Source organism: Mixophyes fleayi, chromosome 2, assembly GCF_038048845.1.
Source record: "Mixophyes fleayi isolate aMixFle1 chromosome 2, aMixFle1.hap1, whole genome shotgun sequence".
Taxonomy (NCBI): Eukaryota; Metazoa; Chordata; class Amphibia; order Anura; family Limnodynastidae; genus Mixophyes; species Mixophyes fleayi.
Window position 1 is genome coordinate 133,374,497 of NC_134403.1, and position 23,405 is coordinate 133,397,901.

The 23,405-nt window shown below is 41.0% G+C and overlaps 1 protein-coding gene across 1 annotated transcript in view; it reads left to right on the forward strand.

Annotated features, from left to right (window-relative positions):
- MYO16 (myosin XVI) overlaps positions 1-23,405 on the forward strand; it is a 234,011-nt gene that overhangs the window by 59,222 nt on the left and 151,384 nt on the right. Inside the window, exons 9-12 of the mRNA XM_075200000.1 lie at positions 3,643-3,793; positions 14,749-14,859; positions 20,092-20,157; positions 21,037-21,164. Of these exons, the coding sequence (XP_075056101.1) occupies positions 3,643-3,793; positions 14,749-14,859; positions 20,092-20,157; positions 21,037-21,164 (456 nt within the window). The remainder of the gene's footprint in view (positions 1-3,642; positions 3,794-14,748; positions 14,860-20,091; positions 20,158-21,036; positions 21,165-23,405) is intronic.

A 23,405-nucleotide genomic window follows, 5' to 3' on the forward strand; every position in this document is an offset into this window, starting at 1 on the left:
TTCCCCCCGCTGTAATGCTTTAACAATATTGGTGGCGTTATCAGAAATCACATATCCTCAGGAGAGTCCAAGCAGGATAAGCCATGTTGCAATGACATCCCTTAGTTTTTCAAACAGGTTGTCAGCGGTATTACCTCTGACCTGCACCTTGTCTCGTCTCTGATAACCACCTCTCACTCCCGCCTTCAAGACTTCTCCCAGGCTGCTCCCCACTTATGGAATTCCCTACCACGCTCAATCAGACTTACCCACAGCCTTCAAATCTTTAGATGCTCAGAACTATCTCAATCTCCAATCTGAGCCACACTCGCTCCTCTTGTTTCAGCTGTGCCCTCTTCCCTTTAAAATGTAAGCTCTTTAATGAGCAGGGTCCTCTATACCCTTTGTTTTCATGTCTCCATTCATTTTGTCTGCCTTGTCTGTTCTTGTTTTACGTATGTCCTGTTTTATGTATGTCCTTGTCTTCCCTACTGTACGGCGCTGTGGAGCACTTTGGTACCTTACAAATCTATAATAATAATAATATGCCTCTTAGTGAAGCAGATGATACACAGAGTAGCCTGCCTCTGAAAAATGTGACGGCTGCTGTCCCTGCTGGTAAAGGCGAATCACCAACCCAGTGGGCTGTCACAATCATATAATCTTTAGTTTGCCCAGTTCCGCTTGTCCATCTGTGGTTAAGTGTAGAGTGGGTAGAATGGCATTTTGTAGCCCAATAATTACATTTTTACGAACCTTCTTGTAAAGGTGAGGAATAGCTTCTCTAGTAAAATGGTGTCGTAATGAAATTTGGTAATGGGGACAGAAGACCTCAAGTAACTGTCTAAAACCGGCTGCATTAATAGTGGATATTAGACGCAGATCTAATACTAGCATAGTCGCCATGGCGTCTGTGATCCACTTTGTGACTGGGTGACAGCTTTCATACTTGCTTCCTCTTGCAAAGGATTGTTTAACAGTCAATTGTTGTAAACTACAAGTAGTCTTCTTCTTGGTCTGCTTCTGGGTTGAAGATCCACCCCAGCAGCAGGGGCAGCAGCAGTGGGCCTAACGCTCAAGGATTCTTCTGAGGAGTCCTGGATAGGGGAGGAGTCATCTCGCCTTAGAAACTTGGATGCAGGACTAACTCTAATCACTTGTGAGGATATTGATGATGAAGGTGTTGGGGGGTGTAGTTTGCAGGTGCTGGGATCTAGCTGAGAGAAGGGAAGTAGCTGATCCTGAACTGCTTGTTGTTATTTTTTAGCATAAGTTTCTGATTTTCACAAAAGCTTTCCATGAAATCACTTCAAATGGTGCAACATGGATGATGTTCCTAGATGGTTGAGGTCCCTACCTCTATTGACTGTGGCTTTACAATGCTACAAATGGCTAGCCAACTGTTGTCAGAATTTGTGTAAAAATAATTCCACATGTAAGAGGGGGATTTTTTGGTCTTATGTCCAGGCATGACAATGGTCTTCTTCTTATTACGTTCAAGAACTGCTTTCACTGGTGCATGACTTGCCACAGTAGAGTTCATTAACAGCACTGTTTGCTTAGGTGTCTTAAGCCCATTGTTTTGTGGTGGCCCAAACAAATCAAGCTCTTCAGCCACAAAAGTGGCACTGCTTGTTGCTGGAGTGTTTGCTTTGTTAAACTGTACATGTCCTTTTCAATATCTTACACAAGGGTGGGTGGGAGGGCCCAATGACAATTCCATCTTGCACCACTTTTCTTTTCTACCACTGCTGTGTGGCAATGTTTCCTAGATGTGCTATGAACTGCCGTGTCTTTGTGTCATTGTCATTGCAGGTCGCTGCAGTCTTTGTTTGGAAGTGTATGAAAATAATATTGTGACCTGTGAGGTGGTCAAAATTGACTGCAAATGACTTGAAATTAGTGTTATTGAGGTTAATAATAATGTAGGGGAAAAAAAGAGCAAAATTATGTGATTTTAGCGAAAAAAATTGGGATACAAAACCAAAACAAGCAAGGACGGTTTTGCCAAATCCAAAACACGAAGTTAATCCAAATCCAAGACTAAAACCAGAACACGGGGGTCAGTGAACATCTCTACGTTTTAGCAGATGTGTAAATGTTGGTACAAGTAATATGCTCCTGATTCAAACAAAAGCCTGTGACTGTGTCACTTAGTGAGATTTACAGACACCACAGTCTGTAAATCATATGAACATTTTGATCCTGGATGCTGCTGTTCTGGTGCTGTTTATACAAATGTTTGCATTTCATTTCTTTAAATCTGCAAATACTAATTAATGCGTTCACTAAGAGAGCAATGCTGTGGGCTTATCACAACCAGTCTTGTTTACTTACATCTGTAAAATGTTTACATATGGTGCATGTTAGATTTTAGTTTAAAGTGCTTATGCTCATAAATCCGTTGTTTGGACTCTGTAATTGTCCTAGCAACATACTGTATGCCACAAGGACATTTTAGTAGATAAACCACATATGTGGAATTGCAGATAATATTCTTGTACCTACTTTTTAATTCCTAAATGAGGAGAATTCCTACTCTTTTCCATATTTAAAAATATTATATTATTTACATTAATTTACTGTTTTTTTTATTTGTGAAGGAGACAGATGTGGTCATTTGTTGTTAAGGCCTTTAGCTTTTTGGTGCTGTTTCGAAAATGGAAAGTAAACATCTGATTATCGATAAGCAAAGTTGATATAAAATTTTGTGTGACTCGAGTTTTTGCTGCTCCATACTTCTCTATGCAGTTCCAAAGTATATATGAAAATTTCACAGAATTTATAGTCTCTGTATAGAGCTGTAATGACGATGGTCAGTTCATTCTGTTGTGTGGTGTATCGGGGGTAGGACTGGAAACACATTGGAACAATTTTCACCAGCAAATTCCATGTGCAAAAATTTTGCGGTAAATTCACAATTTTGCTCATCTCTAATTACAGGTTTTTGTACTATTTATATAAATGGCCCCAAATATACTCTCCTTTTGTAAAAAAACAACATAAATGACAGCATTATATACATTTATATACATTTAAGTAATAACAGCACTGGCTTTATTAGAATTATTCTATGTTGATCAGCCTGGTGCATATCGGACTTCTAATAGCACATAGCTTTTCATTAGCTTAGCGTGCAGAATTTTCATGTCATGTCCTACTTGCGCAATGAAAGCTACTGTATATGTGGCTTGGAAAAGCTATCCTGCGGCTATCTCAGCTGTACTGGCTCGGTTTGGTATGACATCATCTATTCGCCAGTATACAACAATTTGTTGAATATATAGTTGCAGTGTAGAGGGCGAGATTCAGTAGCCATTTCTACTGCTTTTAGATCCAGCTGTGTGTTGCTTGAAATGTTGGACAACGCTTTGTCTTGATAATAGATTTACATACACCTGTGAATTTGGTGGAAAACTTTTAGATTACTTATTGATTTGCTTTTCTTACAAAATCGAATCTCATAATTATTCTGCCTATGTCTGCATTTTTAGCATTGCTGGTGCTGAATGGAATTTTAAATATCACTAGCTGGATGTTTTTTTCTTTTACTCAGAGCATAAATTAATCCAAAACCCTCCATGTTAATTGCTTCTATTCTTGTGAGACTGACTGAGCTAATTCCAGTTATCTGTTTTACATTTTTAAAAATGTTTTTTACAGACGTCCATTGGCTTTACCAATCTCAAAACAAGACAGTTTGCTGGAAAAAGACACAATGTTCAAAGACTCAGGGAAGACATTAAGCAAGCATTACTCACAGGACAATGCTTCCGAACGAATCACCATGAATAGCGCTGCTAAATTGGAACAGGTAATGTGATTGCAGAAAAAAAAAAAGCAGAGATTGAGTGAAAGCATTTAAGTCTGTAATCAAGTTGTAATCATTTTAGGAAGCCCCTTACCTTCAGCTTAATTTTTAACAGTTCCCTTCCAAACCTAGGGGATCCTGGGTCATACTGTATGATAAAAAAATAGTATTCTGCCCCTGCTCCATGCTGTAATTGAGTTTCTCTGTAAAAAGTAAAGTAAAGCACTACTAACCTGTGATACATATTTCTGTATTAGATGATTCAGTTGCACATATTGCTATATAACTATACACTATATGGACAAAAGTATTTGGCCACACCTGTTAATTATTGAATTGAGGTGTTTCAGTCAGACCCGCTGACAGAGGTGTATAAAATCAAGCACCTAGCTATGCAGTCTCCATTTGCAAACATTTCTGATACAAAATGGGTCATTCTGAAGAGCTCAGGGACATCAAGGGCTAGATTTACTAAGCTGCGGGTTTGAAAAAGTGGGGATGTTGCCTATAGCAACCAATCAGATTCTAGCTGTCATTTTGTAGAAGGTACTAAATAAATGAAAGCTAGAATCTGATTGGTTGCTATAGGCAACATGCCCACTTTTTCAAACCCGCAACTTAGTAAATCTAGCCCCAAGTGTGGTACTGTGATAGGATGCCACCTTTGCAATAAGACGGTTCGTGAAAGTTTATCCCTGCTGGATATTCCACGGTCATATATTATTATATATTATTAGAATGTGGAAGCGTTTAGGAACAACAGCAAGTCAGCCACAAAGCGGAAGACCACGTATAATCACAGAGCGGGGACAGCAATTTCTAAAGCGCATGGTGCGTTAAAGTCGCCAACGCTCTGCTGATTCCATAGCTGAAGAGTTCCGAATTTCCACTGGCATAAATGTAAGCACAAAAACTGTGCGTCGGGACCTTAATGGAATGGATTTCAATGGACAAGCAGCTGCATGCAAGCCTCACATCACCAAGACCAATGCCAAGCGTCGGATGGAGTGGTGTAAAGCACACCGACACTGGACTGTGGAGCAGTGGAAAATGTGTTCTGTGGAGTGACGAGTCATGCTTCTCTGTTTGGCACTCAGATGGACGAGTCTGGGTTTGGTGGATGCTGGGAGAACCAGGGCCAGGGGGCAGAGGGAAAAAAGTCTGTTTTGGACCGGTCTTCTATTGCTTGATGGCTGGCCCCTCCATCCGGGACCAGCCACCTTCCAGCATTGGCTGCAGATCCTTTACTCCGTCCCTCTCCTATGTGCAGCCTATCACCAAGAGAGCCAGTAGCACATGGGTCACACACCACGTGACATGTGTCGTCCCATGTGTGAAGTGCAGCAGACAAGCATGCACCGATGGAACAAGGTAAGTGAGGGGGTGTTAATTTTGTATGTGTCAATGTGGTGTGTGCTTGTGTTAATGTAGTGTGTGTGTGAGTGTTTGAGAATAACTCTTTGCACCTCCTCACTCCTCCTGTGTGTGCACACATATAATAATTGTCTGGAAAACAGATCCTATAATGCATGGCTCGTGCTATATACATTATATATGACAGATAGAAATAATTACATGGCATTACGCAAGTGTGTGCTGAGTATATGTGACTACCCCCATGCACTCACTTAAATCTGAATATTATTATACTAATGTTTGGGATGAATAGAGGTATAATTATAAAATGTGGGTGCTATTGATTTAATACCAGGGCTGGTTGGAGTTTTTCTAAATCTCATGTACCCATTTTTTTTTTTTTACAAACAGGGTGTCACTCACCGGACTGTGAGTGCTTCTTCCCGTATATTTAGGAACCGTGGCCGTCCTCCATTCTGAGGGTCTGCGCATGCGCAGCCCTTTCAAACCCTTCAGTACCTGTTCCTTTAACTTAATTGGCAGATCAGGCAACACTCCCTATATTAAGCACCTGTGGTCAATACTACGTGGCCTGATCTTGGAGTCTCATTCCCATGAGCTTCTGAAGGTGTTTCCTCGTGTATTCAGCGCTGCTGATTCCTGTGGTTTCCAAACCACTTCTACCCCTGTGGTTTCCAGACCACTTCTACTCCTGTGGTTTCCTAACCACTTCAACCCTCCTGTGTGTCATCGTGACTGTTAGCTGATTCCTATCCGCTGCCTCCGTGCACTACAGTCTTCAAGCCACTTCAACCCTCCTGTGTATCATCGTGACTGTTGGCTGATTCCTATCCGCTGCCTCCGTGCACTACAGTCTTCAATCTACTTCAACTCACCTGTGTGCCCTCATGACTGTTAGCTGATTCCTATCCGCTGCCTCCGTGCACTACAGTCTTCAATCTACTTCAACTCACCTGTGTTTCATCGTGACTGTTTGGCTGATTCCTATCTGCTGCCTCCGTGCGCTTCAGTCTTCAGCTCATCTCATCTCTCCCGTGTTTCCTCGAGACTGCTACAACTGATTCCTATCTGCTACTCTCCGTGCTCAACAGTTCCAGCTCAGCTCTGCTCTCCCGTGTTTCATCGTTGCTGCACCTGCTGGTTGCCATCCGCTACCTCCGTGTATCTGCAGAGTCCTGCTGCTGCTACTTCTCAGTTCTACTCGTCCTACAAACAGCTGACCCGCTCTCCGTGCTTCTCTGTGTTCCCGCTGGTCTCTACTCGCCAGTCTGCATCGAATCTGCGCCTCACTGTTTTCATCTCATCTAGATCATCGCTACGCTTCAGGGTCCTCCAGGAGTCCAGTCCTACTTACTACTGCTTCCTGAGTATTTGTTCCCCTGCTGGTCTACCTACCTGTGCGCTGTACCTACTTGATTACCGCTTCACCCCTCCAGGGACTTCGCATCCTGCCGGCCTCCAGCCGTTCAGGTATCTCTGCACTCCTGTCTGACAGCCTGCTTCTGAACCACGGTATGCATACTTCTCATTGACTGTGCTGGTGTATTGCATATCTTGCTGGACTGAGTTTGTTCTCCTCTGGAGTTTACTATCCGCTGAGACTATTGCCATCATTGACTGTGTTATCTTGTGCCGGATTTCCTCAAGTGACTTTCTATTATTGCAATGCTGTTCAGTCATTAATATATTGTGCATGTTATTGTGGATCAAGTTTAAGGTGCCCGTGTATCCCCTGTATTGCAGTCTCTCCCCGTGCTCCTCCTCACATATATATTCAGTGGTACAACTTGCTAGAGGCAGACCACTGATCCCTGTTTCCTGTGTCACCTGTTCCAGTATCCTCTCACATAGCAGTGGTACAACTTGCTAACGCAGACCACTGACTCCCCGGATACCTCCACGTGGATTCCATTCCTTCACTCAGACAGCGGTACAACTTGCTATCCGCAGACCGCTGACTCTCATCACCTCCTCGTTTCTGTTGGACATTCCTCCTCACTATAGCAGTGGTACAACTTGCTACCGCAGACCACTGACTACCTTCACGTGTCCTTTGTCCATACAGTTCCTCGTGTATTTCTACATCCATATTACCAGTGCTGCTAGTCATAGACTTTCCTGAGCATCTCCATCATCTGCTATTTCCTGTTCCATGATCACCCTGCTACCAGAGTACCATATTACCATCTATACTGCTCTGGTAAGCCTATCACCTGGTGATCCCTGGGTAAAGACTCCTAGTGCCCGTGACAGTAAGATCAGGCCATGACAGACCCAGATACGGAACCAACAGCTATAGAGATGCTGCGGTATCTGGTTACCCGTATGGAACAACAAGATGTTCATCAACAACAGTTGCTGCAATGTTATCAGACTTTAGTCGCCCAAGTAACTTCTGTGCCAAATGTAGCAGCCACTGTTGATCCTTCCGTGTCGTCATCTTCTTCCCCTGTGCCATCCCAGGTGTCTACTGCTTCCACGCTACACCTGCCTACTCCGTCAAAATATGATGGAGACCCCAAAACCTGTAGGGGTTTTCTTACTCAATGCTCAGTTCATTTTGAGCTCCAACCTCAAAATTTTTCTACCCATCTATCCAGAGTGGCCTATCTTATTTCATTGTTTTCTGGACAAGCTCTCGCATGGGCTACCCCTCTGTGGGAAAGAAACGATCCATTGTTACAGGATAGTGCCGAATTTATTTCCACGTTCCGAAGTGTATTCGATGAACCAGGTCGTGTTATTTCCGCTGCATCCAGCATTCTCCGTCTTCGCCAAGGATCTCGCACTGTGGCTCAGTACGTCATTCGATTTCGGATATTAGCCTCTGAACTTCAGTGGAACGCTGAGGCACTGATCGCCGCCTTCTGGCAGGGGCTTTCAGATAAAATTAAAAACGCACTGACCTCACAAGAAGTACCCTCCTCTTTAGAAGATTTGATCTCTCTTTGCCATCATGTAGACATGAGGTTTCGTGAAAGAGAATCTGAGAAAACAACTTCGGTTAAAACACCTCTTCTCTCAAATCCTCAATTTCACCCAGTTTCATCTCCGGTGATACCCATGGAGATAGGTCGCTCCAAATTAACTTTAGAGGAGAGGGACCGAAGAATAAAGAATAGACTTTGTATCTATTGTGCTGATTCTACGCATATGCTCAATTCTTGTCCCAGGAAATGCCGGGCTCTAACCAATACTGGGGAGATAAGGTTAGGGTTCCTGGAGTCCTCTCCACCTACTACGAAATTAAAAGTCTGCGCTTTTGATGTGACGATTTCCTTTGCTACCAAATCCTTTGAGTCTCAAGCACTGATTGATTCTGGAGCAGCAGGAAATTTCATTTCTAAATCCCTAGTGAATCAATGGTCCCTACCAGTGATTACTTTGAAAACACCGATTACTGTGACTGCTATAGATGGATCACGTCTCATCAATGGTCTCATCACCCAGAGTACGTCTCCAGTAACGCTTCAGATTGGTGTGCTACACCATGAAGAGATTTCGTTTTTAATTCTTCCTGTTACGACAAGTCTGATTGTCTTAGGCCTTCCATGGCTTCAATGTCATTCTCCCCAGATTGACTGGCGCACTTCTCAAGTTACGTCTTGGGGAGCTGAATGTCATCATCGTTGTCTCTCTCAAGTGGTTTCATTCAAAAGACAGCATTCGTCTATTCCACCAGGTCCTCCTCCACAGAATCCTTCATCTACAGATCTGTGCGATAAGGTTCAGTCTGAACGCCTTTCTCCTCATCGGGCGTTCGTGATGTCATCGGACGTTGAAGATGGATCTCAGGAGTCATCTTCAAAAAGTCAAGTACTGGTGGTTCACGGTCACCATCCGTCTTTTCCGGAATTTACTGCCCTCCCTCCCACCCAAGTTCCTGCTGTAGAGACTGTTTGTCAGACCTTCAAAAACATCTGGTCTCAGGTCAAAACCTGTTTAAAGAAGACATCTGACAAATATAAGTCTTTCGCAGATAAGAAGAGGCGGGCTATTCCACCACTAAAAATTGGAGATCGTGTCTGGTTATCTACCAAAAATATTCGTTTGAAGGTCCCATCTATGAAATTCGCTCCTCGTTTTATTGGTCCATATAGGATCATTCAAGTAATAAATCCAGTTTGTGTCAAACTTCTACTTCCTAAGAATCTTCGTATTTCCAATGCCTTCCATGTGTCCTTGCTCAAACCTCTCATCATCAACCGTTTCTCGACTCCTCCTTCAGCACCTCAGCCAGTTCAAGTTCATCAGGAGGAAGATTTCGAGATTACTCAGGTATTGGACGCAAAAATTTCGCGAGGAGTTCTCCGTTTCCTCGTTCATTGGAAGGGCTTTGGTCCTGAGGAGCATTCATGGATCAAAGCTGAAGATCTCAACGCCCCAGCTCTTCTTAAGAAGTTTTATTCCAAAAACCTGGACAAGCCCGGTTCCAGGCGTTCTGTGCCCACCTTTAAAAGGGGGGGTACTGTCACTCACCGGACTGTGAGTGCTTCTTCCCGTATATTTAGGAACCGTGGCCGTCCTCGATCCTGAGGGTCTGCGCATGCGCAGCCCTTTCAAACCCTTCAGTACCTGTTCCTTTAACTTAATTGGCAGATCAGGCAACACTCCCTATATTAAGCACCTGTGGTCAATACCACGTGGCCTGATCTTGGAGTCTCATTCCCATGAGCCTCTGAAGGTGTTTCCTCGTGTATTCAGCGCTGCTGATTCCTGTGGTTTCCAAACCACTTCTACCCCTGTGGTTTCCAGACCACTTCTACTCCTGTGGTTTCCTAACCACTTCAACCCTCCTGTGTATCATCGTGACTGTTAGCTGATTCCTATCCGCTGCCTCCGTGCACTACAGTCTTCAAGCCACTTCAACCCTCCTGTGTATCATCGTGACTGTTGGCTGATTCCTATCCGCTGCCTCCGTGCACTACAGTCTTCAATCTACTTCAACTCACCTGTGTGCCCTCATGACTGTTAGCTGATTCCTATCCGCTGCCTCCGTGCACTACAGTCTTCAATCTACTTCAACTCACCTGTGTTTCATCGTGACTGTTTGGCTGATTCCTATCCGCTGCCTCCGTGCGCTTCAGTCTTCAGCTCATCTCATCTCTCCCGTGTTTCCTCGAGACTGCTACAACTGATTCCTATCCGCTACTCTCCGTGCTCAACAGTTCCAGCTCAGCTCTGCTCTCCCGTGTTTCATCGTTGCTGCACCTGCTGGTTGCCATCCGCTACCTCCGTGTATCTGCAGAGCCGCTCTCCGTGCTTCTCTGTGTTCCCGCTGGTCTCTACTCGCCAGTCTGCATCGGATCTGCGCCTCACTGTTTTCATCTCATCTAGATCATCGCTACGCTTCAGGGTCCTCCAGGAGTCCAGTCCTACATACTACTGCTTCCTGAGTATTTGTTCCCCTGCTGGTCTACCTACCTGTGCGCTGCACCTACTTGATTACCGCTTCACCCTCCTGGGACTTCGCATCCTGCCGGCCTCCAGCCGTTCAGGTATCTCTGCACTCCTGTCTGACAGCCTGCTTCTGAACCACGGTATGCATACTTCTCATTGACTGTGCTGGTGTATTGCATATCTTGCTGGACTGAGTTTGTTCTCCTCTGGAGTTTACTATCCGCTGAGACTATTGCCATCATTGACTGTGTTATCTTGTGCCGGATTTCCTCAAGTGACTTTCTATTATTGCAGTGCTGTTCAGTCCTTAATATATTGTGCATGTTATTGTGGATCAAGTTTAAGGTGCCCGTGTATCCCCTGTATTGCAGTCTCTCCCCGTGCTCCTCCTCACATATATATTCAGTGGTACAACTTGCTAGAGGCAGACCACTGATCCCTGTTTCCTGTGTCACCTGTTCCAGTATCCTCTCACATAGCAGTGGTACAACTTGCTAACGCAGACCACTGACTCCCCGGATACCTCCACGTGGATTCCATTCCTTCACTCAGACAGCGGTACAACTTGCTATCCGCAGACCGCTGACTCTCATCACCTCCTCGTTTCTGTTGGACATTCCTCCTCACTATAGCAGTGGTACAACTTGCTACCGCAGACCACTGACTACCTTCATGTGTCCTTTGTCCATACAGTTCCTCGTGTATTTCTACATCCATATTACCAGTGCTGCTAGTCATAGACTTTCCTGAGCATCTCCATCATCTGCTATTTCCTGTTCCGTGATCACCCTGCTACCAGAGTACCATATTACCATCTATACTGCTCTGGTAAGCCTATCACCTGGTGATCCCTGGGTAAAGACTCCTAGTGCCCGTGACACAGGGCCCCCAACATTCCAGGATCCAGACAAGCAGCAACTAAACACACCAGCAGCCACAAGTGGTGGAAGTGACAAGAACAGGTAGGAGAGAGCAGGACAGTCTGCCAACTTTCCTGAATCTGGTGGGACAGTCCCGTATTTGGGTGACTGTCTCGCTTAGTCAGAATTTGGTCTGACTGCAAGGACAGTTTGGAGGTATGTAATCATCATCATCATCAGCTATTTATATAGTGCCATTAGTTCTGCAGCACTGTACAAAGCACTCGCACACATCAGTCCCTGCCACATTTGAGCTTACAGTCTAAATTCCCTAACATACACACAGACAGAGACAGAGAGAGAGAGACTAGGGTTAATTTTGATAGCAACAAATTAACTTACCGGAGCACCCGGAAAAAGCCCACGCAAACATGGGGAGAACATACAAACTCCACACAGATAAGGCCATGGTCGGGATTGAACTCATGACCCCAGTGCTGTGAGGCAGAAGTGCTAACTACTGTTTGTGAATGCAGAGCTGCGTGCACCTAACAGTAGAGCACACAGTTTTGCCTGTGTATTGTCTAAAATGATAACCATGTTAAATCATAGGGCCCCCTGTCTAAATTGCCCCAGGCTCCCCAGAGTCTTAATCCAGTTCTGGGCCAGTGTGTTAGATTGACACCCTAGTGCTCTGCTCCTCCTCCCACTACCACCCCTCATATAATTTGTTTTAGGTTAATCCTAAAACAAATAATAACCCTATTAGTATATAGTGCAAGGCAAAAAACAATCTCTTTGCTGGCAAAAACATCAGGTTTTTAAAGCACACTGGCTTTTTGCATTTTGATAAATACCATTATAATCAGACAGGTATGTAGGAAAGAAAAAAGAGAAAAAAGATAAAAAGTGCTGTAGGCAGAAGGAACATATAAAATAAAATGCAATATACAGTGAGGTATGTTTTGTGTTGCATTATTTATTTTTATTATTTAAAATTTATAATTTATAAAAATAAAGTATCGCTGGGTTAAGCAACACTAAAATGGCCTATTTTTATATTGATAATTATATAGTGTACCGAAAACCACCCTTTAAGGAAGGGCCTCTACTTATGGGCCTGTATTGTGTGCTTGTCCCCCGGGCTAAAGTCTGCCAGCCAGCCCCTGGGGAGAACGTTACCTGCCTGACTGCATTATGCAACTGTGAAGTTTGGTGGAGGAGGGATAACGGTATTGGGCTGTTTTTCAGTCTTTGGGCTATCCCCCTTATCTCCAGTGAAGGGCAATCTTAATGCTTCAGAATACCAAGCTATTTTGGACAATGCTATGCTTCCAACTTTGTAGCAACAGTTTGGGGAAGGCCTTTTCTATTCCAACATGACTGTGCCGCAGTGCACAAAGCAAGGACTACAAAGACATGGTTTGATGAGTTCAGAGTGGAAGAACACAGAGCCCTGACCTCAACCTCATCGAACACCTTTGGGATAAACTGGCACGGAGATTGCGAGCCAGGTCTTCTCGTTAAAGCATCCAGTGCCTGACCTCATAAATTCTCTACAGAATGAATGGGCACAAGTTCCAACAGAAACATTCCAACATCTTGTAGAAAGCCTTCCACGAAAAGCGGAAGATGTTATCGCTGCAAAAGGAGGACCAACTCCATATTAAAGTATATGTATTTGAATACAATGTCATCACAGTCTCTGTTGGTGTAATGGTCAAGCGTCCAAATACTTTTGTCCATATAGTGTATAAACTAGCAAGGGTGTAACACACAGAAAAATTAGAGGAATGGATGTCCGGTGGCACATGTTCATCTCCTCCGGTGGCGCCCAACTCAGCTCTTCTCAGTGGGCTTCTGTAGTGCATGAACTTGCATATCCTACCCCTCCCCCCCCCCCCTCAACTGCCGGAGCCCATAAGCGCTGTGCCTCATGCAATGGCTTCAGTTTCTTCCCTATGTACTAGCATTAAATTGGGTGAATCTTGTTTCCCCATTTTGTATAAAGATTTGTTCATATTTCAATCAGAAACACACTATAAAGAGTAATGGAGGAGAGTAGTAGACTAGTTTGTGATTGCTAAAGCTATGTAACACAGGGATTTATGATGCCAGCCATATATTGTTGGTGTGTGCTTGCACCAAATAGGAAGGAGTCCCATGAAACTAGCTCCCAATTCTTTCTGGCTGAAATTGCCCACAAACATTACAATGTGCAGTTCCAAAACTTAATTTAAAACTGAGGAAATCTAAAGCAGTTTTTACTGTTTATTGCTTACTGGAAACACTGGGGTAAAATGAGTGATAGCAGGAAGCTACATGAGTTTTATGGCAGGCAACAAATCACCCCTTTGCACTGGCACTTCTGAAAATGTAAAGGTAGTGTATCAATGAACTGCAACAGGTAAAATAGTTTGTGCTGTTTCTTGTGACACACATTGGTGCCAAAATATACTTCTTAGTAATGGAAATAATGCAATGTTTTTTGAAATGTAGCATATCATCAGTGTACAGAAAGAGAAACGTAGCAATGTAAGTTTAATAAGAAAGCAAAGGCTTACTATAGTGTATGCAGACACTATGTTGTCTCTGCTTATACTTTAATCTTTTTGTTGCATGTAACATATTTGAGTTTAATATAAATTAACTTATAAAGCACAGACAGCAGAGGCAATTGCATCCAGTTTACAGAATAAGAGGAGTTGTACTGTACAGTCGCTCTGAATGGAAAAATAGGATGAGCCCCAGAGACCAAAAATTTCCAAGGACAAATCATTAAATCTTTCCCTGGAAGTAAGGGACAGATGGCAGCTATACATGCCTTGTTGAACAGAGAAAAAACACTGATATAGTACCGACCTAACCTGAGCTTGCCCCAGGAATTCAGTAGAAACACTTCCATATATGTGAAGTATGAAAACTATTATATCTGCATTAGTACAAATATCCTTTTATGTAATTCAGTGCTGTCCTTACTTACATGAGATGTGGCACATTATACAAAAAAATGTGTATCCTGGATCTTATTACAATATGATGATGAAGAGTCAACTTAAAATGGGGAAATTCCAAATAAAAACCATCCTCAGACAGTTGTATCTTTAATACAGTCCTCTATATGGAGCCCTCTGCTGTATAATTTGCTGAAGTTATAAACACCGCTAACAGTAGTCTATTAGTCACATGATCAATATACATCATGTAACTCCAGCACTTTGTTCTAACATGATAGAAGCACAAATAAAGTAATGAGAATACATTATAAACATTTTGTAATAGCACAACAAACAAAATATAGTTTTATTTTCATTTGTTCAGATCAAATTAATGCCTGCTGCTCCGAACGACGACTTGGCCACTCTCAGCGAACTCACAGACAGCAGCCTGTTGTATGAGATTCAAAAGCGTTACAACAACAACCAGATTTATGTAAGTACAAGTATATAAAACCTGTGTATCCAGTGAGATAATATGTTCTATACATACATGTTGTACTGTAAAGGAGACACTCACTTCTTTCTAACAGTTTTCGATGAGGGTGCAGATATACTGATAAACTTAGTCTCATCCTTTTGCAATTGAATGTAGGGATTGCAGTATGCAACTGTAGTCTTTATATAGCTAGCTACAGACATTACAATCCAATCATTCAATAAAATTCAGTATAATTAAAAGCAGAAGACCGAATCAGCTGGCAATCCAATCATTGTTTCATCCAAAAGGAATAGATTGAAACTGTATGCTGGCCTGTAAAATCACTCATTCTTTGTCTTATTATCTGATTAAAATGACTGGAATTAAAAACAACTGGATGGGACCATCTGCCTCAATTGTAAATTGATGTGATTGTACAGAAATGCAATTGTTAGTTGGGATACAATTGCAGTCAAAGATTAAAGCTCTACAGAAATAACTTTTGCTACAAATCCTATCTTTGGAAAAAAAAAACTGCTAACGAAATAGCTGATTCCACAGTGGATTCTAAACCTGCATATTGTGCAAAGGATAACTAGTAAATGTGTAGAGGTTTATCTAAAATAAATAAACACACAGATGCCCACTTTAGTTACCAACTCTCCCGGAATTTCTGGGATACTCCCAAACTTTGTGTAGTTCTCTTGGACTCTCAGGAGAGCAGACCAACCTCCCTCATCCTGCCCAATTTCTAGTGAAGTGGGTGGAATGGGGGCCTCCATGCCACAATCGTGTCATCACGCTGCAGGAAGTGGGGCAAACTGGCACCAGAGGAGTAAAGTTGGCTAGTATGGCACACACATAGTTGTAAATATAGATGTTATACATCTTGTTTATGATGCAATTTTATATATATATATATATCATCATCATCATCATCATCATTTATTTATATAGCGCCACTAATTCCGCAGCGCTGTACAGAGAACTCATTCACATCAGTCCCTGCCCCATTGGAGCTTACAGTCTAAATTCCCTAATATATACACACACTCACACAAAGACAGACAGAGAGGGAGACAGACAGAGACTAGGGTCAATTTTTGATTGCAGCCAATTAACCTACCAGTATGTTTTTGGAGTGTGGGAGGAAACCGGAGCACCCGGAGGAAACCCACGCAAACACAGGGAGAACATACAAACTCCACACAGATAAGGCCATGGTCGGGAATCGAACTCATGACCCCAGTGCTGTGAGGCAGACGTGCTAACCACTAGGCCACTGTGCTGTGTGCTGCCTTACATATATATACTGTAAATCTTGGTGAGGACCAGAAATGGGTCTGACATTTTGATAAATAAATGCCACCATTTGTTCACTTCTGTAAGACCCTTTGGGGAGTATTCAGTTGACTGCGTTATTTCCGAAAGTAACGTGACTTGCGCACTATTACCGTTTGTATGGGAGAGGTGCTCGGTATTTCCGTTAGTACGGTAATTTTAAGGCTGAATTTTTCTTGCAGTGCTCTAGGCCGTGAGCAAAACTCCTGGTTAAAATGACCACATTAACGGTAATACAATTAGCAGCGAGTTATTCCAACACTAACGTGGCCGAATTGAATCTGTCCCTTTGAGTGCTGGTTTTTGTTTTTTATTGAGCAAAGCCATAGTCTTTTGTGTATGCCAATTAGCATGGTCTCTACAGAGCATGAAAACATTACTTAATGTAAACTTTTCCATCCTTGTCCAAATATACTGCTCAATAACCCTTATTTATGTTTTCTACAACCACTGCAAATAAGGCATACATGCCAACATTTTTTATCTCCTTTCCAGGAGATCCTGGAGGGGAGATTCTGCTGCCGAGTTTGGGGCCACATGAATTGCGTCATTAAGGCCTCTGCTGCTCAATGGCGTGAGTTGCGGCCTAATGCAGCGGGGGCGGTGCTAGGAGGTTGTGATTCAATCATTAAGCCTCGCCTCTACCTACTCCACTAGGGAAATGGGTAGTATTTAGGAGTTTACACTGCTCTCCCGGGAGTCCAGAAGAGCACCTAGAAATTTGGGAATCTCCCGGAGATTCTGTGAGAGTTGGCAACTATGAATTAAGGCTACCTTTATTTTAGGTGTCAATCTTTATTTTAGGATTTTTATGAATTACAATTTAAAATGACAGAGGAATTGGAAAAGGGAGGGACAGTGGAAAGTTTAAACAGCAAGACAACAACATCATCAACTCCTCCAAGTATTAAATAAATGCCATTAATCTATTTAACTGACATATTTTTCTACAAAGGACCAAAGAAACTAAATTTTTCCAGGTCGAATCCTTATTACTTCTCTCTCAAGTCATTTAAAGATGAGGGTATTAATAAAAACTTTTGGCGATATAGCAGGTGGCGAAACATAGGCTGTTTGTTTTTTAAAATAGTAAACAACTTCTATCTAGCCATGATGTTGATCATTTTATACCTGACCATAGAGAATGGTGGGTCAGATCTCAATCACTGCTCAACTATGGTCCACCTTGTAGCACGATGTGCCTTACTAATTGTGTAATTATGCCCACACTATAACTAAAGTGGTCTATATTTCAGATCACTTGGTGTGGGTTAAAAGACCTGCAGCAATTAAAAAATAAATCTTCCAGTATTATTGATCACTTAAGTGTTTTGTACCACAGCACACCATCTTTCCCAAAATAAGGCACATTGTGGCGACTATCCTTCAGCAGTGAAGAACGCTCATCTCCTCCTGCATCCTGGCCTGTTCAAATTGTCATCTCTCTAATGATGCATGATAACGTACAAGAACAATTCAGAAAGTCAGTGCAGTATTGGTCAATGCTATTTTGAGCCTCCTACTCTTTATCTACATTCAGATAGAAATGTACAAGGTATGTTTTAATGCTTTTTATTTGACAAACAGCAGTATACTTTTACCACTTTACACGAGGGAGTGTAAGGCAGCCATTACTTAATGATTTATATGATCTGACAGTTGTGAAGAAGCAATATACTAAAATGTGGCACAGTGCAAGTTTTATTTCTCCCATCTGAGACATCATTTCTCCACCTGTTACTAAAGATATCTTTCAAGCTGCTATGTGAACGGCGCTGAACTGACAATGAGACTTATAATAGTTGGCAGGAATTTGAGAAATATAACATCAGTCTAACAAAAAATACACAAGTTGATGAATAAGTACATAAAGCAGTCAGGAAAATGTATTTCCTTTTTGTGGCATTAACAGCCAGAGGTTGATCAACCCAGTCCCAGTTAAATTGAGTTTAATGTGTTCCTGCATTAGTTAATGTAGTCCCTCCAAGCAATAACGATACATTTTGAATCCCTGCAAATCCTGGATTTTCTCTCAGTTTATACTGTTGCTGTGAGGTGGGGAAAACTTCACACAGTTCTGTTCATAATAAAGTTTGTTTTACATTTTTAATCTATTATATATGGACACAAATAGACTGCTGCTATAATATATACAATAGATAATATGTATACTAAAAAGATCTTAAAGGGCGCTTCACTCAGGTATGCAGCCGAATAAATACCCCAGAATCTCCACCAAAACTCCACAAATATATATATACAATAATATACAGAATGGTACATACACTTGCGCTCCCATCCTTGAATCACAGAGAATGATATTAGAGGACCTCTAAATCAGAGGTATATTTTCCCTCAATCCTCTCGTCATATGAAATACATGGTATGAAAAGATAGAAAAACAAACATGGCATAATAACATAAGACACCAAATATACAGTATCTCTGCACTGTTAAGGGAACAGAGAATTACCCTACAGGCACATTTTGAACTCGCTGAATGTAAGCATATACCCTAAGGGGGAAAAATTGAAGGAAGGATCACGGGTGCTGTATTGGAAGTTATTTTTTCATCACCAATCTTTGAAAATCAGCATATGCCCCATAGTGGTGGTGGACTATATTTGGTGTCTTATGTTATTATGCCATGTTTGTTTTTCTATCTTTTCATACCATGTATTTCATATGACAAGAGGATTGAGGGAAAATATACCTCTGATTTAGAGGTCCTCTAACATCATTCTCTGTGATTCAAGGACGGGACCGCCAGTGTATGTACCATTCTGTGTATTATTGTATATACAATAGATGCATTTATCAATTTCTCATGGAGATATAGATAATTTATGTAATGCAAAAAATCCACAGGTATCTAATGAAAAGTCAAAAGTCATTTAGGTGTGTTTTTCCCACTAAGCACACTAAAATTCTGTCTCCCTTCACCAGATACATTATTTTCTGGGGCAATACTTTAACCTATGTTTATCTAGAAAAAAAGGGGTTCAATCAATGTAAAGGCTTGTTCACACACCAATGCATTTTGGGCTTTCATGTGATTCAATTAATTGTAACTTATGGAAAAGCATAAAAACTGAAGTAAAACATGTTCACAGTTGAAAACATGCGGTAGAATGTGCAACAAATGCAGTAATGTGATCAAATGTATATTTGCATACGAATGCACCCTAACTGTAGCGTGATGTAGTTAACAGTTATCAGCCAAGAACACTTAATATAAATAAGGCATTCAGAGGGAAATAGGGCTCCATGCGATTGGCTGCAAAAGCAGCATTAACGTGGACCTTTCACTAAATCACAGTAGAAGGAATCATTTTGTAGGTTGAACCAATATGCTGCTTATTAATTTGGTAGGAATCAGTGATATCACAGAAGCACTGCATGACTAATGCTAACTTATGACTTATGTCATAAGACAAGACATGACAAGACATTATGTCATGTCAAGACATGATTTGAACATATGACATTAACATATGACTTATGTTCAAGAGTTACTGGTCCCTAGTGAATTGGTAGGCCACATTCTCTTGAATATTAGTTGAGCATACAAAATGGTTACCTCCATTGTGATCCTGGATAAATGCACTGTAAGTCAGATTATGAATCAGTCGTGTTCCTTTTACCTTTTCTCTATTAAGACTTTAAAGCCTTCTTACATATATAGGCCTAAAAGTTGTGTATTGTTTTAATTAATATAGGCAAAATGTATAACTACTTTGTACAACTACGGTGACTAGTTACAATGTAGTGTGGCGTTTTCATATGACGTAATAAAGTTTAGTAATAAAATGTCCTTCACATTTAACAAGAAAAAATGCATAAACTGTGGTTTGATTATACAAGTCGACTATAATCTGTATAATGGTTTATTACATTTTATTGTAGACCTACATTGGAAATATTTTGCTGCTTGTTAACCCATACAAAGATCTCCCAATCTACTCATCACTGGTAAGAACTCATGTCTATGTATCTATGTTTGAGGTTGTCATTGTTTGAGCCTTGTTATTGGTGTTTGTGTCCCTTACTTCTGTGTTTGCTTAGTTCTATCATCTAGTGGTCCTTAATACTTATAATTTTATTACAGTTGACTTGGTTGAAAGAATAGGTGAGGAAAAAGGAAAATAGGAAAATATATGGTGCACCTGCCAACAGTCCTTAATTTTGCCTAATTTTCTGGGACCATAATGGCTAGGTCTTACATACTGTATTTGGAGGTATGGTCTCACAAAATGAGACTGCGTTTTGGTTAGATCACATTGCATGTGGCTTTTATCGGCAGAATTTAATAACATTATCAACAACCCCTCTTGTGTCTTTATCAGCACTGTACATTTCTGCAGAGCAAGTTTCCAAATTTGTCAATCACACTCTGTCTGCACATGGCAGCCTGCTCCAGATATTTGAAGAAGAGCATGTTGGGCATATATAGCTCAGTATAGGTATTTCTAATAGTTTATGTACATTATTTGGGTTGAGATGACATAACCATTGAGATAGATATATAAATAAATATATATATATATATATATATATATATATATATACATATATATATATATATATATATATATATATATATATATATATATATATATATATATATATAAATGCCAAATGGTAACTTGACATTAAAAAGTACACATTTTAGTCTATCAGGAGAGATATTAAACATAAATGATCTGCTTCCATATGGCAGCAGAAGAAACAGAATCTTGTAGGCAGCAAGTTAAGTTCTGTCAAACTTTTAGTATATAAATAACACACAGGGAAATAAATAGAATGTGTTATATTATGTGTAGTCATAGTTGTAATCTTTCTTAATTTTAGGTCACTCAGTTATATCATAATATCTCTGGACGCTTGTGCTCCTCCCTCCCGCCTCACATCTTTGCGTGTTCTGAGAGAGCTTACCATATGGTTTTCCAAGAGAAAAGACCTCAGTGTTTTATTTTAAGGTACAGTCTGCTTGGTATTAGTATATTTCATTTCTCTGTCCTGTGGAAAATATTGTTTTTGATGTAGTGCATTCAATACATTGATGTAGTAATTATCTGATACATGGACTTAACAATTGTTTTAATGATGTTGGTATTTGTTGTGCTATCTGTTTATTGTAATGATTCATAAAACATTAAAGTGTGGTCTACCTGTCAGTCAGTACAGCCTGAGCAGATGTCTTATGCATCACTTAATAATCTATAGCTACGTGTTTGTGTGCCCAGCATCAGGACCATTCCCCTCCAGTGTAAGGAATCCTGTATTTAGATGCATTCCTGTATTCAACTCTCACTGCGCAGCATGACAAGCACAGCTGGTGCAAGTTTACTGAGTTACAATCAGGTGATTGCTGACATATTCCAAACTGTATATAGACTTGCTCTGTCTGCCATTCCCTTCCAAAGTATCAACTTTGCTGTTCTGAACTCCTGAGCGTGTTATTCTGTTTACTGCTTGATTCCTGATGATTAACCCGGCTTGTTCCTGACTTAGTGATACTTGGATCCTGCCTTTGTACTGGACTGACAGATTGGTTTTGACTTTTGGCTTTTGCAGACTATTCCTCGCTTGCCGATTTTGTTCAATTTACCTGTATCCTGCTGACTTCAGCTTGTCTGACTATTTTGCCATCAGAGCTACATACCTGTAGTGCTCCATCCATCTCACTAAAGGCCAGTTTGGTGAACCATGACCTGGTTACTATAAAATCCATCCTGCATTACGTAAGGCTCTGGTGAATACCGATAACAATTCTGCACCACTGCTCTCTGGCTGTGCCGATCTTAGCTGGCATTGTGTCCACAACTTAATAGTATACTCTGGCTTTGGACCAGGCTGGAGAACCTACAACTTGTGACTTGGTACAAAACCTCTTTCCAAGAATCGAGAAACAGGAGGTTAATTAAGTTAAAATCCTGGAATGTCTTGATGGGTTCTTCTATTGCCTGGATTCCCTTCAGACAACCACAGGAATCCCCCCCCCCCCCACCAGCTTTTCCTGCACCTCCTGTTACATTAACAACCAGCCAACCTTGAATACCAATAGTAACTCCTCACCAATGTTCTCTAGCTGTGTCATTCTTAGGTGGTGTTGTGTCCACAACCCCGAACCCAATATCCTGTGCTTTCTTCATTGTCATGATAAAAGAGTGGTTAGTATACAAAGGCTGTTAACATATTGGCAACAGTTCTTCTCAGCATGGTGCTAATACCCAGGTTTAAATAGGAAATAAAACCTAACCTTTGCAATCAGGAAATAAGGGCTTTAGTTGACACTTAATAAAGCATCTTATTTGATGGTGCTCTGTCACTTGGCATTTTGCTTAAAATGATAGAAGTAATTCTTCTGCACTTTGTCATAAACAAAGTCTAGAAGACTAGTTCAGTATTCTCCACAGGGGCTTCATGCAATTTTTATATTTTCTATACAATTTCAAGAATAAGTATTTGATGTTTTATAGTTTGCTGAGAACGCTTTGTATTGACCTCTTTATTGGCTAATATCTTACAAATATTTGCATTTATAACATATGTTGTTCTGTTTTACTATATATCCAGGATGTCTAACTGTAGTCTAAATATTATTTTTTCAGTTGTGGTTGGTTTTATCCATTACTGTAATACACTCATACAGGTATTCTTTTGCTGGTAGTCATAAAATGAAATGACACATTTTTATTAGTCACTTAAAAACAATAATTCTCACCACATTCTGAGCAATACCCCCATTTCATTTCCAGTATAGACTGCATACCATATATATAATTTAAGTAACCTGAATAAATGTAAAATATTAATAATATATATCCTTATATTTGATGACTAGGGATATCATATTTGGAGTGCAGTGATGTTACTTGAGTCACATGGCTTATTTTGGAAAGGTCCAGTGATGGAATGTATAACAGCCAGTGAAACTTATCTATTATAAGAGATAATGTACCCCGTACTAAAACTTCAAAAGGATAGTAGAAATCACGTCAGGATTCTATGACCTTTATAAAAGCACTTTTTTTTGTTTAATCTTTCTTATTGAGGAAATAAGTCACACAAGAGTGGTAAAATGTATGTTATGCATGCCACAGTAGTCGTCGGAAATATTCATGCATACAAGAATTCATTTAATACAGTGAAAATTTCCATCCAACCATAAGGTGTAAAGAACAAACTGAGGACAGAGAAGGGGGCAGGAGAACAGG